Source organism: Sus scrofa, chromosome 3, assembly GCF_054392235.1.
Source record: "Sus scrofa isolate SSC_HxYL_T2T_F1_AM1 chromosome 3, Sscrofa_HxYL_maternal_Yorkshire_Landrace_v2.0, whole genome shotgun sequence".
NCBI lineage: Eukaryota > Metazoa > Chordata > Mammalia > Artiodactyla > Suidae > Sus > Sus scrofa.
Genome location: NC_139385.1, coordinates 19,473,152 through 19,491,932, shown reverse-complemented (window position 1 = coordinate 19,491,932; position 18,781 = coordinate 19,473,152). Strand labels below are relative to the sequence as shown.

The window sequence follows — 18,781 nt, the reverse complement described above, 5'->3', positions numbered from 1 at the left end:
TTGCTGTGGCTGTGGTGGAGGCTAGCAGCTGCGGCTCCAATTCGACCCCTGTCCTGGGAACTTTCATGTGCTGCAGGTGCAGCCCGAAAAGTAAGGAAAAAATGCAGATCCCCAGGCCTTTTCTGGAGGTTTTGACTGCAGAGGGGCCTGGAAGTCTAAGGTTCTAACATCCACTTCAGGTGATGCCATGATCTTGGAAGAAATTTGCTGTTACCTAAGGCAAGTATAACATAGACCCATTTTTAACTAACATGCCTAATCTCAGTCTTTTCACCTATAAAATGGGGATAATAATAACTACCTTTAAAGCATAAGTTGCAGTTTAAATGAGACATGACTCTCCGGGGTTTGCCAAGAATCTGGCACCAGGAAATACACAAAAAGGCTAGTTATTACTCTTTTTTTTCTTTTTCTTTTTCTTTTTTTAATGGCCTTCACACCTCTGGCATATGGAAGTTCCCAAGCTAGGGGCCAAATCTGAGCTGCAGCTGCCAGCCTACACCACAGCCACAGCCATGGCAACACCCGATCTAAGCAGCATCTGCGACCTACGCTGCGGCTTGAGGCAATACCAGATCCTTCACCCACTGAGCCGGGGCCGGGGATTGAACCCACATCGCCATGGATGCTATGTTGGGCCCTTAACCCGCTGATCCACCATATGAACTCCCTCGTTCCTGTTCTTTTCCAACAGCAGCATCAGCTGGGCCTCAGAGCTGAGCCGGTGCCCTATCTCACGACCAGCTTCTCCGACTGCCTGCCCACTAGCCTCGAGAGTATCTCCCCGGCATCTCGGCCTCAACCAGTTCTAAACTAGACTCGCTTCCTCCTCCCACCATCCTCAACCCTCTCCTTTCCCCGAGTCCTCTTCACGAACCATGTGGCTTGGGTGTTAGTATTCACACAGACACACGGTCCTGAGCATCAAAACCTGGTCCTCCGCTCCCTCAACCTCGGATCCAGCCCATCATCAAGTCCTGCCAAGTTCATCTCCACCACTAGGATCGAGTATCTTAATCAGCCATTCTATTTTTATATACTGAGCATCCCTTATATGCCAGCGGTTGTTCCAGGCACAAGAACAGAATGTGCCTGGCTAAGGAATTTGGACTTTCAGCTCAGAAAACTTTGGAGATCTCAGGCTCTCCAAAAACTAAGGCCCTTTAAGCAGATGATAAAAGCCAGGCTGTTAAATCAGATCAAAAACTTGTCAAAGTGAATGATGAATAAAACTTAGCTATATGATACAAAAGTTAATTCTCTTTTTTTTTTTTTTTCCGCTCTTTAGGGCCCCACTCATGGCATATGGAGGTTCCCAGGCTAGGGGTTCAATTGGAGCTGCAGATGCCGGCCTACACCACAGCCACAGCCATAGCAACTCCGGATCCGAGCTGCGTCTGCAACCTACACCACAGCTCAGGGAAATGCCAGATCTTTAACCCACTGAGCGAGGGCAGGAATCGAACCCTCAACCTCATGTTCCCTAGTCGGATTCGTTTCCACTGTGCCACAACGGGAACTCCCCTATAAAATTTACTTCTAAAACATACGAATGCTAAAAAATTTAAAGTAAAAGGACAGGAAAATATGTACTCTGCAAACTAACAAAAAGAAAGCTGGTGTGGCTATATTAACAGGACATAAAATAGGCTTTAAGGCGGAAAAGCATTACTAGAGATAAAGACGTCCACATAAAGCAATAAAAAGTTTCAATTACTAAGAAGATGTAACAATTTTAAATGTTTTAAACACCTAATAACAGAGCCTCAAAACAGTTAAGACAAAAATAATCAGAACTACAAAAAGAAACATATAGGAGCGCCCGCTATGGCACGGTGGGTTAAGAACCTGATGGTAGCAGCTCAGGTTGCTGTGGAGGTGAGGGTTCGATCCCCCGCCTGGCACAGTGGGTTAATGGATCGGTGTTGCTGCCGCTGCATAACTGTGGCTTGGATTCAGTCCCTGGCCTGGGAATTTCCGTGTGCCGCGGGTACAGACATAATTTAAAAAGAAAAAAAAAAAAATACAAATCCACAACCACAGTGGGAGATTTTAACATATCCCTCTCAATCACTGGTAGAATGAACCAAAAAAAAAACCTGTAAGTTTAGAAAAGATCTGTACAACACAGTGAACAGCTTAATCCAATGGACATGCAGGAAACACTGCGCCCAACAGCTACAGAATACAGAATCTTCAAGCACACCCAGTACAATTTTACAAAGTGCCACACATGGGCCGGAAAGCAAGTCTTAGCAAACTAAAGGACTGGTCTCATATAAAACACGTCCTCTGGCTGCAATGCAATAAAAGCAGAAACCAGAAACAAAAAGAAAAGTAGAAAAACTGTTTAGAATTTCAGAAATACACTCTTAAGCAATCTATTATCAAAGAGGAATTATTAATGGAAGTTAGGAAATATTTTCAACGGAAAAAACCAAAGTATTACACACAGAAACTGGTGGGAGAAAACTCTAGCAGTAGAGAGACATTAATAGCAATAAATATTTATCTATTGTAGGAGAGGGTGTGAAAGTAATGAGCTAGATATTCACCTGAAGAAGCTATAAAGAATAACAGCAAATCAAATCCAAAGAAAATTAAAAATAAAGACCAGAAATTAATGACACAGAAAACAAGTCCGTATCAGAAAAAATCAACAAAACCAAAATTATTCTTTGAAAAAACTTAATAAAAGTGGCAAACCTCTGACAAGATTTTTCCAAGAGAGAGAAAACTTATAAATACACAATATTTGGAAGGAAAAAGGGAAACTAGTTGCAGATACAAACATTTTAAAAAAAGATATTATAGACTTAAAATAATCTGACATTCTAAATATGTACAAAGTCACAGGAAATTCATTCAAAACTAACTAAAGATCATTTCAAAACCTAAACAATTTTACAACCATTAAAGATATGGGAAATTTAAGAGTTCCCGTCATGGCCCAGTGGATACGAATCAGACTAGGAAACATGAGGTTGCAGGTTCGATCCCTGGCCTTACTCAGTGGGTTAAGGATCCAGTGTTGCTCTGAGCTGTGGTGCAGGCCGAAGATGCGGCTTGGATCTGGCGTTGCTGTGGCTGTGGTGTAGGCCAACAGCTGCAGCTCTGATTTGACCCCTAGCCTGGGAACCTCCATATGCCATGGGTGTGGCCCTAAAAAGCAAAAGCCAAAAACAAGACATAGGAAATGTATCTTCCCACAAAGAAAACTTTGGGTCCCAACGGATTTATCAAGAAGTCCTACCAAACATTCTTGAAACAAATATTTTCAAATGTTATACAAACTCTCCTAGACCCAGAAAAAGTGCAAACTGTCCTCAAATCATCTGATAAGGCCGATATAAGTTGGGGCACTGAAATCTAACAAAGGCTTCCAAAGGAAGCAAAATGAAAGCCCAGTATCTTTCATAAACACAGCTGCAACAGTCTTAAGCAAAATGTTAAAGTGAATCCAGCAATGTGAAAAAAATGAAATATTGTGATCAAGTTTGGCTTATCCTAGCAGTGGTTTGACATCTGAAAACCCATCAAATGTCAACAATATCTCAGCAAAGCTGGGGTGGAGGTGGTGGGTGGGAGAAAAGGAGAAAACCAATCAGTGTTAGCCAGCACATGCATAGAATAAAGGAGAAAAGCATCTTAATGTAGGTAGAAAATACAGTTGATAAAATGCTGGAGTTTGCGTCATGGCTCGGTAGTTAACAAACCTGACTAGTATCCATGAGGACACGGGTTCAATCCCTTGCCTCGCTCAGTGGGTGAAAGGATCCTGTGTTGCTGTGGCTGTGGCTGCTACAGCTCCGATTGGACCCCTAGCCTGGGAACCTCCATATGCCATGGGTGCAGCCCTACCAAAAAAAAAAAAGTTGATAAAATGCAGCATTTGTTCATACTAAAAACTCTTTAACAAACGTGGAATAGAAGGGAACTTCCTTTATGTACTAAATGACATCTACAAAACCCCAAGGCACACATCATACTTGAGGATGAAACATTAAAAGCCATCGCTTTAAAATTCAAGTTGATCCAAGGCAATGCATCAGCACAATTCCAATCAAAATCCTAACATGCTTTGGGTACATGTCTGTGTGTGATTTGACAAGATGATTCCAAAATGTGGAGTTCCCGTTGTGGCACATTGGTTAACGAATCCGACTAGGAACCATGAGGGTGCGGGTTCGAGCCCTGGCCTCGCTCAGTGGGTTAAGGAGCTGTGGTGTAGGTCGCAGATGCAGCTCGGATCTGGCATTGCTGTGCCTGTGGTGTAGGCTGGCAGCTACAGCTCCATTAGACCCTAGCCTGGGAATCTCCATATGCGGTGGGTGTGGCCCTAAAGGACAAAAGCCAAAAAAAAAAAAAAAGTACTGGAAAATGGAAAGACAAGGTAGCAAAGCCACTGTTGGGAGAGAAAGATAAAGGCAGGGCTTGCTACTAGGTACCAAGACTTATTATAGAATAATGAATAAAGCACGACAATTGTACAAAAATGGACAAAGAAGAACAATGGAACAGAACAGACAACTAAGAAATAGAAACATGTGTGTATATATATATATATATATACATACATATATATACATATACATACATATATATATATACATATATATGGATATTTGATATATTAGAGAAACGGAACTCCAGTTCAAAGCACACTTTTCAATGAAAGGTGCCAGAACAACCCATTACCCACACGTGAAAGAAAAATCAAAATAAAACTAGACCCTTAGGTCATATGATGCACACAGATCAATTCTTAAGGATAAAAAGTCATAAGAAAGGAGACACTATAAAACTTCCCAGACAACACCGGAGTATATCTTTATGACCCACAGGTGGGGAAGGACTTCTTTAAAGGATATGAAAAGTGCAAACCATAAAACGACACAATGATAAACCCAACTGTTAAAATGAAGAACTGCTGCTCACCAAACACACAGCAAGGGGAGGCGACAGACAAAGAGACAGAGAAGCCAAGCCCAACCTGGAAGGTATGTGAAACACAGTGAAGCCACGATCCACATAATCTGATCCATATTCAGATTATACCAAGAACTCTCACAAATCGGTAAGGGGAAGACAACTGCACGAGGAAAAGGAGTAAGAGAAATGTCACCAAGAGAATGAACGAAGGACTAAGAAACACAGAAAGAGATTCTCAGTGTCGCCACGCCCATCACCAAACAGGCACAGCTTCTTAAGAAGGACAAGGCTGAGACGTTCATCAACTGCTGGTCGAATAGTAAGTCTTAGAACCCCTTCAGACATCCATTGGACATTCCTAGCACATCTGCATCTCCCCAGAAATCCACTGTTAGGTACATACTTCACGGAAACACCCGCATTTACCCCAAGAAGTATGTTTACGAAGCGCAATGTAGTAACAAAGATCAGGCAACAGTACGAGTGTCAATCAATGGAAAATCACCTACATAAGGCATTTATAATATGGTGGAAAAAAAAAACAAAAAAAACAAAAAAACGATGCAGAGCTACTCACAGGAACATGGATGCATCTCAGAAACATAACATCATGTGCGAAAATCAAGTCACACAAAATATATTCAGGTCCCATTTACATGGATCCTGGGGCCTGGGAACTTCCACCTGCTGTGAGTGCCCACCACCACCCCCCGCCCCCAAAAGAACCCATTTACATAAACTCCAATCTCCCAATGAGCAAGACTGTGCCCTGCATTCACGCGAGAGACACAGATACTAAAAATTACATAGAAAAATAAAGGAAGGATAACATGATATTCAGGGCAGTGGTTATCTTTTGGGGAGGGGAGAAAAGGATCCAATGGTGGCTTTGAGGATACAATACTGTTCTATTTCTTAAAAGTTCTATTTCAGTGGAGGCTTTGAGGATATGAAATGTCCTATTTCTTAACTGGGTGGTGGGTGGACGGGTATTCACTGTAGTTTTGTTCTTTAAATTTACATCACACATTTCTATGGGCATATTACTTATCCTAATTGTAAAAAGAAGAAAATGATGTAAAATACGTTAAGTAACAGCCAAAATAAATTTTACTAAGAGGACGGAGGTAAAGAATGCTATAATTTGGGGGGAAGGGGTGGGAAAATTAAGTGGAAAGATAATCTATAGACTTGTTTATGCATAGAAACCAGTTGTCTCTATGAAGGGGAGATGGGCTAGCCATGAGCATGTATTACCTACCCAAATTATTATTTTATTCATTTTTTTTACAGCCACACTCGTGGCATATGGACATTCCCAGGTAGGGGTCGAATCAGAGCTGCAGCTGAGGCCTACACCACAGCCACAGCCACACTGGGTCCGCGCCGTACCTACGACCTACACAATGCTGGATCCTTAAACCACTGAGCAAGGCCAGGAATTGAACCTGCATCTTCGCTGGTCTGGTTCTTAACCTGCTGAGCCACCAGGGGAACTCCTAGGTACCCAAATCATTTAAAAATAGAATGTCTGCAGAACAAGCAAACCTCAAATAGAACCATCTGTGCCAAGAGCGAGATATATATGTGCATGCTTCCTGTGCACAGTCCTATTTAATCCTCCCCAGAACCTTATGAGGAAAGCATTACTGACCCCATTTTTCAGATGAGGAAACAGAGGCTGAGAGGGCACAAGGCCACACAGAGTTAGTGATGGAGACAGGGAGTGACCATACAAAAGCATGGTTAGAAACTGCCACACCCCCAGTACAAACAAGGGCAAAATATGAGTGGATCAACAAAATTATGATTCCAGGTTTTACGTGCAACGCTTAAATCTAAAAAGTTCTCAAAAACAAATCCTTTAAGTTTGAAAACCCCATCTGGCTTCAGGTGAGACTATTCATGCTTGTTGTTTACCTTCTTACTGGGAATATGCATCTATTCAGCTGTGAAAAAAAAGTAATGTATCTGATGACAAGACGCTGCCGGAGACCCCAAGGAAGATAGGACAGGACATATAATATATGCCCCAAATTACCTTTCGAGAATCCTAGAAATTCGGGATTGTGAACACATCTAGCCTCGGAGCTTTAAAATAAGGGGCTGTGGACTTGTACAAAGAAGTTGTGGACCCCAAAAAGAGAAGCCCAGAGTCGGTGAGCCTGACAGGGTAGTCAACGAAAGCCGTATTTTACGTATTCAGTTTAGAGAGAATTCTAATGCTTTCTCAGCTAATATTAGGATGTAAATTACCTAATATTACGATTTTAAAATGTCTGTGGGTGAGGGACTAGGTTCCGGTTTACCTGCCTCTGCAGCCCCTCTCAGGGCCTCAGTTTCCCCATCAGGAAATGAGAAACCGCGGCCCCCCGGCCCCCGAGGCCACACTGCGACACAGCATCGGGCCGACCCCCGGGGCCTGACCCCCACCTGCCGCCCGCCCCTCGCCTTCCCGGACAACTCTCTTCCTTCCCCGTCAGCCTCGCGCCCCCGCGGCCCGATTACCCACCGCGGCGCCCAAGCGCAGCCCACACTGCCGGCGGCGTTAGCAAAAAGGTGGGCTCGGCCCCTCCTTCGGGGCGGGGCGAAAGCAGTCGGGGCACTACCATTGGTGGTTCTTGCAGATTCGCTCCTCCCATCAGGTGACGCACTTCCTGTTCTCCCGTTGCCATGGTGCCGGGGAATCCGCCAGTTAGGGCAGGGGTAAGCGCATCCCACGCGGGTCACGCCCTGCACCTTACTGGAAAGGGCTTCCGCTTTTCGTCCTCCGCCTCCTGCCCGGCAGCTACCCCCCACGCGGTGAAAAGAGGAAGACCAAGAATGGAGCCTTTGTGTGACCGATTCCGTGGGCACAGCTTAGTGCCTCAGTTTCTCCATTTATAGAACTGACAGAGCCACTTCACCATCAAGAACGAGGCTTCTGGGAGTTCCCGTCGTGGCGCAGTGGTTGACGAATCCGACTAGGAACCGTGAAGTTGCAGGTTCGATCCCTGCCCTTGCTCAGTTGGAATAACAATAATAGTCCCTATGGGGGAATCCCCTGTAGCTCAGCAGACCTGAATCTGACTAGTATCCATGAGGACACAGGTTCCATCCCTGCCCTTGCTCAGTGGGTTAAGGATCCCGGTTGCATGAGCTGTGGTGTAGGTGGCAGATGCAGCTCAGATCCCGGGTTAGTGTGGCTATGGCATAGACCAGCGGTTACAGCTCTGCTATGATGCGGGGCGGGGCGGGGCGGGGCGGGGACTAAAAAGCGAAATAATAATAGTCCCTATGAAATAATGTATTTCGAAGGTTGTTTTGTCTTTTTTTCTTTTTCTTTTTTTTTTTTTTTTTTTTTTTTGGTCTTTTTAGGGCCGCACCCGCGGCATATGGAGAGTCCCAGGCTAGCGGTCTAATCGGACCTGTCTGCCGGCCTATGCCAGAGCCACAGCAACGGCATATCCAAGCGGCGTCTGCAACCTACACCACAGCGGGGGATCTTTAAGCCACTGAGCGAGGCCAGGGATCGAACCTGCAACCTCATGGTTCCTAGTCAGATTCGTTTCCACAGCGCCAGGATGGGAACTCCTGTTTTGAAGTCTTTTAAACACACATGGAAGTACTGATTAAATGTTTACTGCTTTCTTACATAAGGTTTGTTGTGAGAAGTAAATGCAATTAACAGACGTGAGCGAACTGTTCGGAGTCTCCAGGACACTTTACGAACGTTTGTATTCCAGTCCCTAGTCTGAGAGCTGGCTGAACAGACTAGCAGGGGCCACAGGTAACGGGTGACTTATTATAGACCAGTAGAAAGTACAAGTATCAATCTCTGTGATGATAGCTTTAAGTCCTTACTTGGCTGGTTACCATTCCTGTGATCTTGGACAATATCTCAACCTCTCTGGACCTCACCTGCTGAGGGGGGTAAGAAGCAGAGTGGTGGCTAAAAGCTTGAATTCCATAACTAGACCGTCTGGATTTGAAACCTGGTTCTTAAACTCAGAATCTGTGCAACCCAGGCTTCTCTGTTTTCTCCATAGATTCGTGAACTGCCATTCTGCAGAATAAAGGGGCTGGGAAGATGCTAGCAGATTGAGGGGAGTCAAAAGGTTTGGAACAGATTCCGAAGGGGATGCAAAAGTGCAGTTCCAGCTGAGGTTGACACCATAAACATGTGGAGAGGAGAGTCAATTACCGGAGCCTCCCCCCCACCCTCCTCCAGTTTCCCATCCCAGTGTCAGGGGCCTCAGAGCAGAAGCTCAGTGTGGATTCATTCTGCGGTGGGGCTTGGTTGGGCATATGCAGCCAACTCTAGAAGACAAAGCACCTGGAAAGCCGTGATGAGAGGGCCTTTGAAGTGATCCCCTGTGGCGCGGGTGGGCAAAGGTAGGAGGGAGGGGTCGTGCTGAGAAATTAACATGGAGGGTACCACAACCAGAGGCCTCAGTGGATTGGGTTCAGTAGAAGCAAGCAGTGAGTCAGGATTAGAGTTCATGATGAGGCAAGGACACCCCACGGGCCAACTGTCCTGACTCAGCATGACTTCACTGTCAGAAGACAGCCCATTCTCTAGCTGGCTCAGTGAGGCTCTGTCAGGACCTTTGAGATGCCAGACATTGGACTGTCTGCCATGGGGCAGCTCTGACAGTTCAGGTGTTCTTTGAAAAGTTAACAAGAGCCACGTGTACATAAATCTGTTGTACCTAAGTGAGGTGGCTGAGGTCTCAGCTAAAGGGGAAGCTTGGGGCCAAATCATAGGCCAAGGTCTTTAACCTGAAGATCCTAGAAGCTATCGGAGAGGAAGTGATGAGACAGATTTGCAGTTTAGAGAAAGAACATTGGCCCATCTGTTCTTTTCAAACACCGTTAAAAGGTTTACAGAAACTCTGTACTGGCCACAAAGGAAGCCTCGATAAATTCCAAAGAATCTGTAGACTGCATTCGCAAACCACAGCGAAGTAAAATTAAAAATCAACAACAAAAGGAGAGCCCCAAAGAAACCCATACAACTCACAGAATACACTTTAAATTAGTAACTGCAGTTGCTTCGGAGGGAGGGGGCCAGGAAGACAAGACAATTTGGTTTTTATCATGTCCATCTATTACTTACGAAAAATAACATTGAAAATTACCAGCATACATTTGCGTTTTCATTCTGAAGCTGGGTATTTATTATACTAATTTTTATATCGTTTGTATTTTGAAAGACTTTATGATACATTTTTAAAAGAAAAAGGCCTGACATTTGGAAACTGAAAAAATACACACTGCTTGAAAAGAAAACCAATGCAGAAATTATAATCATCTCTATATTTAGAGATGATTGACAATAAAATCCTGACATATAACTTGTGGGATCCAAGTCAAACAATAATTAGAAAGGGATCTACAGCCTTAAGTGTATTTGTGACAAAGCAAGAAAACAAAAGGTAAGTGTTTAACTTAAGAGGCAGAAAAATAGTAACAACTGAAAAGAAAACAAAAGGAAGGAAATAATTAAAAAGCAAAAAGGGAAGAGTAAAATGAAAAACCAAAGAAAATGAAGTTGATTATGGAAACCAGGAGCTGGTGTTCTGTTAAAGACAAATAAAATAAACAGCCTTCCTGTGAGACTGAGAAAATGACACAAATCAGTCATATTATAAATGGCAAAGGGGACATACTAGATAGAGTAAAAATGTTAGAAAAATGTAAGCATGTAGGAGTTCCCGTCGTGGCACAGTGGTTAATGAATCTGACTAGGAACCATGAGGTTGCGGGTTCGATCCCTGGCCTTGCTCAGTGGGTTAAGGATCCGGTGTTGCCATGAGCTGTGGGGTAGGTCGCAGACGTGGCTCAGATCCTGAGTTGCTGTGGCTCTGGCGTAGGCCGGAGGCTACAGCTCCGATTCGACCCCTAGCCTGGGAACCTCCGTATGCTGCGGGAGCGGCACAAGAAAATGGCAAAAAGACAAAAAAAAAAAAAAAAAAAAGAGTGTACTGAGAACAACTTTATACCAAGATGTCTGAAAACCTAGATAAAAGGAGGCATTTTTGACAAAAATACAAATTACAAAATTTGGCCCCCAAAGATATAGATCAATAATCACTAATGAAATTGAAAAGTGGTTTAGAAGATTGACTCCAACGGCCAAAATGCCTAGACCTGGTTTACTGGAGTGATACACACACGGAATGCAAAACAAAACTGTATTGTACAAACCACCCTGAAATATGCACAAGATAAAGTAGCCTATCTAGCACGTTCTATGAGGCTAAGTCTACTCTTGATACCAAAACACCAATAGCAGAATTAAAGCCATTGTCAGCTCCATCTAAATTACAAAGCAGGGGGAGTCTTGTTGTGGCTCAGTGGTTAACAAACCGGACTAGTATCCATGAGGCCACGATTCGATCCCTGGCCTTGCTCAGTGGGTTAAGGATCTGCCGTTGCCGTGAGTGGTGGTGTAGGTTGCAGATGTGGCTCGGATCCCACATTGCTGTGGCTGTGGTGTAGGCCAGCAGCTACAGCTCCGATTTGACCCCTAGCCTGGGAACCTCCATATGCCTTGGGTGCAACCCTAAAAAGACAAAAGACAAAAATAAATAAAAAACCACGGGTGCAAATTTGAATCTCTCTGTGTATCTTCCAGAAGAGGAAATTTCACATGACCGGGAAATGTATAGAATAATGTTCAACCTTACTATTGTTTGGAAATAAAACCAAAAAGATACCCATTTTCCCCCATAAGAATGACAGAAGGTTGTCAAGGGTAAGATGAGATGAGTATTCCTATACGTGAATGGTGGCGTTGTAAACAGCATAGGCGCTCTGGAGAGCAATTTGGTGTTACTGAAATTGAAAAAGCTTACCTGGCAATTCCCCTTCTAGGAAATGAACTGGAGAAAAAAAACCTCTCTTGTGTTCTTGAGAAGGTTTGCTTGCTACAGTGTTGACAGTAGAGAAAAAAAAAAAAAAAAAATCAAACATCTTTACCAGGGAAATGAAAAAGCAAACAGCTATTCAGGGACCATAGGCAACGGTGTAACATTAAAAGGGATGAATTAACCCACAAGTATCTCCATGGATGAAGCTGAAAAGCAAAGCATGGAGGTCGGGGGGGGGGGAGGGGGGGAAACGCAAGATAACAAAAATGATGCAGCAGGATTAGCTATTATGCGAACATTGGTGAAGTGCATAAGGGGAATGTTTTATATGTGCAATAGATAAATATATGCTTATAAAAGTATTTTCATTTCAGGGATTGGAAATATTGTCCCAAAACCAAACTAGAGGGCCTCCAGGAAGGGGGAAGGAGGCCTGGGATGGGGTAGAATATATCCCTCAAGAAGCCCTGAGTTTATCTGTAATGCTCCAATTTTAAAATAAAAGAACAATACAAAAAATAAAATAAAATAAATAAATAAAAGAACAGACCCATATATTCATATAGTGTTTGTATAATTTTTAAAAAGGGGATTGAGTTAAACGTGCCAAGATGCTAACAGTGGTTATTGCTGAATGGTGGGAAAATGGATGACTTTCGCTTTTCTCACTTTCACTTTTCTGTGTTTTTTTTAAAAAAGGTTTTTTCTTTGTTTTTTTAGGGTCGCTCCCACAGCACATGGACATTCCCAGGCTAAGGTTGAATCAGAGCTGCAGCTGCCACCTAAGCCACAGACAGCAACACCAGATCTGAGCTATGTCTTCGACCTATACACAGCTCACAGCAACGCCGGATCCTTAACTCACTGAGCGAGGCCAGGGATTGAGTCCGCATCCTCATGAATAGTAGTGGGATTCTTTACTACGGAGCCACAGTGGGAACTCCTTAAAAATTTCTAATAGGAAGAGTGAAAATAAGAAAAAGAATGAAAACTACATTTTTAATTTTTAAAAGTGCATGGTGGGAGTTCCTATCGTGGCTCGGCAGAAACAAGTGTGACTAGCATCCATGAGGACGCAGGTTCAATCCCTGACCCTGCTCAGTGGGTTAAAGATCTGGCGTTGCCGTGAGCTGTGGTGTAGGTCCCAGACACGGCTTGAATCCGGTGTTGCTGTGGCTGTGGCTCCCATTTGACCCCTCTCCTGGGAACTTCCTTGCACCGCAGGCTGCTACCCTACAAAAGCAAAACACACAGCAAACACAATGATCCCTGTTTAGAGTCCGAGAAAGACTGGGACACTGAATTGAGAAATATCCTCGCTGCTAGAGGCAGTGTAGACCGTTTAGTTTTCATAAAGGGCAATTTGGCTGTGCCCATCAAGAGCCTAGACATATGATCTTCTTTGACCTTATAAGTCCGTTTCTGGGAATCTGAGGGCATAATCAGAGATGCACACAAAAGTTAATGTAGGAAGACGTGCATCATAGCCTTAATTCCATCAGGGGAAAATGGCAACAATTTAAATGTCTCCGTGTAGTTACAAAGGAGAATGGTTGGCATAAGTTTAAATCCTGCTGAACATTATGTAGCCTGAAAATCGTGTTTTCAAAGACTACGTGAGGTCAGGGAAAAAAAAAAAAAACATACTGCATATTTTAAGGGAGAGAAAGTAAACTAAAAAACTAGAAGAATATATACTAAAGTATTCTCGGGCGGGTATCTCTGATTGAGGGGATCACAGGAAGATTTTTTTTTTTTCCTTGTCACTGTCCCATGTTTTCCAATTTTTCTGCAAAAATACCTCTTATTTGACACTCATGAGAAATATTATTTTTCAAAATAAATCGAGTCTATGTGATTATGAGAATTTCAGATGTAATGACATTGACACTGTAAACACTGGGCTATGGTTACTGCCATGTTTAGCCTGCATCATCTGAGAATTGTTATGCAAAAGGGAATTTGCCCTTTAACTAGATTATCCCTTTAAGCACTAACATTTTTAAAGTTTTTCTCTTTTCTGTATTAATAATTTTTAAAAACTTATCTGCCATCTTAAGCAAACAAGGGCTTAACAGGGATATCTCTGACGACAGCTACCACTTGTGTTTGCAGGAAATACCTGCATTTTTAATTGTAGCATCACCTTTTTTTTTTTTTTTTTTTTTTTGTCTTTTGTCTTTTTAGGGCTGCACCCATTCATACGGATGTTCCCAGGTTAGGGGTCCAGTTGGAGCTACAGCTGCTGGCCTATACCACAGCTCACAGCAACGCCGGATCCTTAACCCACTGAGCGAGGCCAGGGATCGAACCCGAAACCTCGTGGCTCCTAGTCAGATTCATTTCTGCTGCACCATGATGGGAACTCTAGTGTCACCTTTTTATAGTATTTTCATCTTCTTCCCTCTGTCAAAGGATCACCAGTCCTCATCTCTTTTTGTAATTGCCTTCTCTTAATGTCCCTTGCCCTGTGCAAATAAATAACCAGTCTTGTTGAAAAAGTGGCCAAAAAAGAGAGAGGGAGAGAGAGAGAGAGAGAGAGAGAGAGAGAGAGAGAGAGAAATCTCAGTAAAATGCATGTTTAGGGTTTTTTTCTTTTTCTTTTTCTTTTTTTTTTTTGTCTTTCTGCTATTTCTTGGGCCGCTCCCGTGGCACATGGAGATTCCCAGGCTAGGGGTCCAATCGGAGCTGTAGCCACCAGCCTACCCCAGAGCCACAGCAACGCAGGATCCGAGCGGCATCTGTGGACCTACAACCCCAGCTCACGACAACGCCGGATCGTTAACCCACTGAGCAAGACCAGGGACCGAACCCGCAACCTCATGGTTCCTAGTCGCATTCGTGAACCACTGCGCCACGACGGGAACTCCAGGGTTTTTTTCTATATTCACTTCTCAGGTCTCCGTTTTGCCTGCGTCTGTGCTCTCAACTATTTTCTAAAGAGTGCAATTACCAGAGAAGTGATTTTCAGATAAGATGTCAGGTCACAGTGATTTCCTAACCAACTTAAAAGAAAACCTTATCGACGGTTGAATTCAGGGCAAGTTGATCAAAACTCCAAATTTGATCCCAAGTAGGCTTTTTAAGAGCTCTTGGAGTGCAGTGACTGTTCTGATCCCATAAGGAGAATTCTACCCTCACTCTTCCAAGGCTGGTCCATGGACCAGGCATCCACATCACCTAAGCATCCTCATCCCCCATCTGTGATGACATCTCACAAGATGAGCTTGGGGCTCCGTGCTCATCTACTGGAACAGAATCTGCATTTTAACAAGATCCCCAGGTCGGAGTTCCCCGTGGCTCAGTGGTTAACGAATCCGACTAGGGACTGTGAGGTTGCAGGTTTGATCCCTGGCCTCGCTCAGTGGGTGAAGGATCTGGCGTTGCCGTGAGCTGTGGTGTAGGTCACAGACGTGGCTCTGATCCCGCATTACTGTGGCTGTGGTGTAGACTGGTGGCAACAGCTCCAATTGGACCCCTAGCCGGGGAACCTCCACATGCTGGGGGTGCGGCCCTAGAAAAGGCAAAAAAAAAAACCCCAAAAACAACAACAAAAAAAACCAATATCCCCAGGTTGAATCACACACACATCAAAGTTTAAGAAGGACTGGGGGGTTTTTGGCCCCACCATTCAGAAGTTCTGGGGGAGTTCCCGTTGTGGCGCAGTGGTTAACGAATCCGACTAGGAACCAGGAGGTTGTGGGTTTGATCCCTGGCCTTACTCAGTGGGTTAAGGATCCGGCGTTGCCATGAGCTGTGGTGTAGGTTACAGATGCAGCTCAGATCTGGCAATGCTGTGGCTCTGGCATAGGCTGGTGGCGACAGTTCCGACTGGACCCCTAGCCTGGGAACCTCCATATGCCACAGGAGCAGCCCTAGAAAAGACAAAAAGACAAAAAAAAAAAAAAAAAAGAAGAAGAAGAAGAAGTTCTGGGGCCAAAGATTGAACCCATACCATGGCAGTGACAACATGGGATCCCCAACCCACTGCAGCCACCAGGAAACTTGAGAAGGACTGATTTGGAACACACAATTTTATTCACCTAGCCCATTCCCTTAAAGGTTATTCCCAAAAAAGCATTTGCTCTCTCTTCTCTCTCTCCTCTCATTGGGAGAAGTTTGTAAGTCATTTTCACTTTACATGCGTTTTTTAAAATGAACAAAAGTGGCAAATTCCCTCTTCTCCATGAGTTCAGCAGCTTCCTGGGGCATCTGTCTCCTTTCTGATTTAAAAAATATTAATTCCTTTGGGAAAAATAGTCAAATAGCGACAAATTGCTGGTTTTCTCCCTGTCTGCAATACGATCTTAAACATTGGGGTTAGGGGTAGAAAGGGGTGGGGAGACGAAAAATTAAAAATTCTGTATATACTATCCATCATGGATTAAGAGCTCAGTGAATATAATTATTGTTTTGATGTTTCAAAAGTATTTTACTCTTGAAGTTCCTGTCGTGGCTCAGCAGTTAGTGAACCCAACTAGCATCTGTGAGGACACAGGTTTAATCCCTGGCCTTGCTCAGTGGGTTAAAGATCCGGCATTGCTGTGGGCTGTGGTATAGGTCGCAGGTGTGCCTCGGATCCCGCGTTGCTGTGGCTCCAGCATAGACCGGTGGCTACAGTTCTGATTGGACCCCTAGCCTGGGAACCTCCATATGCCATAGGTTCAGCCCCCAAAACCAAAAAGATAAAAAAATTTTTTTAAAGTATTTTACTCTTTAGCATTTAATAAAGTTTTTTTGAAGTTATGACAACCAATTATAACATGATTGAAAACACACACATATATATATTTGTTACTAACATAAAAAATAGAGGTATAATTATATTTTTAAATCTTTTAATTAAAACTCACTTGAACAGAGATTGAAAACCAAGGTTGGAAAAAAGGATCTAGTGATTTATCAAATTCTTCATTTCATTCAACTTTCACATTCACCCCAACAAATAAATATTGAGAGCCTTGTAACTGTTAGACAGTGTAGTAGGAGGTAAAGATGAAATCTTGGTAGTCCCTGCAGTCAGGTTGATTTAAAAAAAAAAATAGTTGATTTTAAAAAATAAGATAGGAGTTTACATTGTGGCTCAGCAAGTTAAGAACTAGACATAGCGTCTGTGAGGATACAAGTTGGATCCCTGGCCTCACTCAGTGAGTTAAGGATCCGGTGTTGCTGCAAGCTGCAGCGTAAGTCCAGATGCAGCTCAGATGCCATGTTGCTGTGGCTGTGGCATAGACCTCAGCTGCAGCTCAGACACAACTCCTAGCCTGGGAACTGCCATATGCTGCAGGTGTGGCCATAAAAAGAAAAAAAAAGGGAGAGAGAGAGATGCATATTGTATAGTCAAAGAAGAAACAGGTCGGAGCTGTAGAGTTTGTCATTTAAGCTATTATGACTCTTGAAATTTAAGCGCAAAAAAAATTATTGGAGGAATTCCCGTTGTGACTAGGAACCATGAGGTTGTGGCTTCAATCCCTGACCTTGCTCCATGGGTTAAGGATCTGGTGTTGCCATGAGCTGTGGTGTAGGCTGGCAGCTATAGCTCCGATGGGACCCCCTACCCTGGGAATCTCCATATGCTACGGGTACGGCCCTAAAAAGACGTAAGATGAAAAAAAAGAAAAGAAAAAAATTATTGGAAGGAGGTACATATTATTCAAGATAGGCTAAGCTACGGTGCTATAACAAACATCCCTCAAATCATTATTTCTAGGTCATGCCACATGGTCCATGCCAGCCAGCAGAGGTTCTGCTGTGCTCTCTCTCAGGGACTCAGACTAACAGAGGTTCCAAGATCTTGTAGCCACGACACCTGAAAACACCTGAGGTAGCCTCCTCAGTGACTATGTAAGGGTCTTTAGAGACTGAAAATTTGCACTGGGGATTTTTACTGTCTCAGCCTGAAAGTGAGATGTGTCATTTTAACTCTATTGTCATCAGGCAGAACCAGTCACGTGCTCTGCCTTAACTGCACAGGACTGGAAAATGTTAGGGGAAGATGAACTCATTGGTGATCTTACTGTCTCTGCCAGAGCAGATGGGTTCAGAGCCTCACAGGCAAAGCTGTAGAATCCACTTTTGCTCTGAATGGGCATCAGAGCATCTTGGAGGACCCGGCAGGAGCTCTGAAGATGCAATCCTGCTGCCATCCCTTTGCGGTTTCACGGCACCCATCTCAGGATTTGCACCGGAGGGAAAGAACAGCTGATTGGCTGCATCCGGTTTTAGGCCCCGCCCAAGATAGACGTAAGTGGTTGACTTGATTGACAGTGTCAGCAAAAAGGAGCCTTGCAAATGGGATAAATTTGAAGAGGAGGAAACTATCCAGGCAAAGTGTGATGCAGAAGAAGAGCATGATGTACGAGAAAGAGGAGACCAGTTGAGTTGGATTGGAAGAAGGGATTTTCAGTGACTTTTTTGCCCCAACTTGGCTGGCTTGTCTTTACTGCCATGGGTGTTGGCTCAGGGGACACACGGGAATGGTGGCTGGTGGGAATGGCTCAATCTCTATCACAAGCTGGGGGCCTTGGTCTTGGGGTGTTGGCCGAGACTCCCAGTTCTCCTCCATGTGGCTGGTTTGCCTACACTTCCCCAAAGCACAGCAGTCTCAGCACAGTGGAGCAATTGTCTGGTGGCTTAGAGCTCCTAAGGGTGCAACAGTGAAATCTTCTCAGTTGTCCTGACCTAGACTGGCATAGCATTAGTTCCCCTGCAATCTAAGGTATTTCACAGGATCTGCGCAGATGCAGAGTGGCACAGGGGGAACAAATCCGACTAGGAACCATGAGGTTGTGGTTGCGATCCCTGGTCTCCCTCAGTGGGTTAAGGATCTAGCATTGCCGGGAGCTGTGGTATAGGTTGCAGACATGGTTCAGATCCTGCGTTGCTGTGGCTGTGGTGTCGGCCAGCAGCTACAGCTCCAATTCGACCCCCAGCCTGGGAACCTCCATATGCCGCAGGTGTGACCCTAGAAAAGACAAAATAATAATAATAATAAT

The 18,781-nt window shown here is 44.1% G+C and overlaps 1 protein-coding gene and 1 long non-coding RNA gene across 7 annotated transcripts in view; one reads left to right on the top strand and one right to left on the bottom strand.

Annotated features, from left to right (window-relative positions):
• The window catches only part of NSMCE1 (NSE1 homolog, SMC5-SMC6 complex component), a 43,417-nt gene extending 35,833 nt beyond the window's left edge, over positions 1-7,584 (bottom strand). Inside the window, exons 1-2 of one of the 6 annotated variants that reach the window (XM_085017135.1) lie at positions 7,189-7,493; positions 6,974-7,097 (exon numbers count right to left, since the gene is read on the bottom strand). Coding sequence is in view for 1 of the 6 variants with exons in the window: in XM_021086448.2 (XP_020942107.2) it covers positions 7,445-7,574 (130 nt within the window). In the remaining 5 variants the exon portion in view is untranslated. Of the gene's footprint in view, positions 1-6,337; positions 6,882-6,973; positions 7,098-7,188 lie in introns of those variants that run through there. The other 5 variants (XM_021086448.2, XM_021086453.2, XM_021086452.2 and 2 more) reach the window with 5 other exon arrangements.
• A 29-nt stretch (positions 7,585-7,613) lies between these two features.
• Positions 7,614-10,036, top strand: LOC146404452 (uncharacterized). Its single transcript, XR_014840436.1, has 3 exons — positions 7,614-7,916; positions 8,572-8,701; positions 8,961-10,036. It is a non-coding gene; the product is annotated as an uncharacterized LOC146404452 (long non-coding RNA).
• The last annotated feature ends 8,745 nt before the right edge of the window (positions 10,037-18,781 follow it).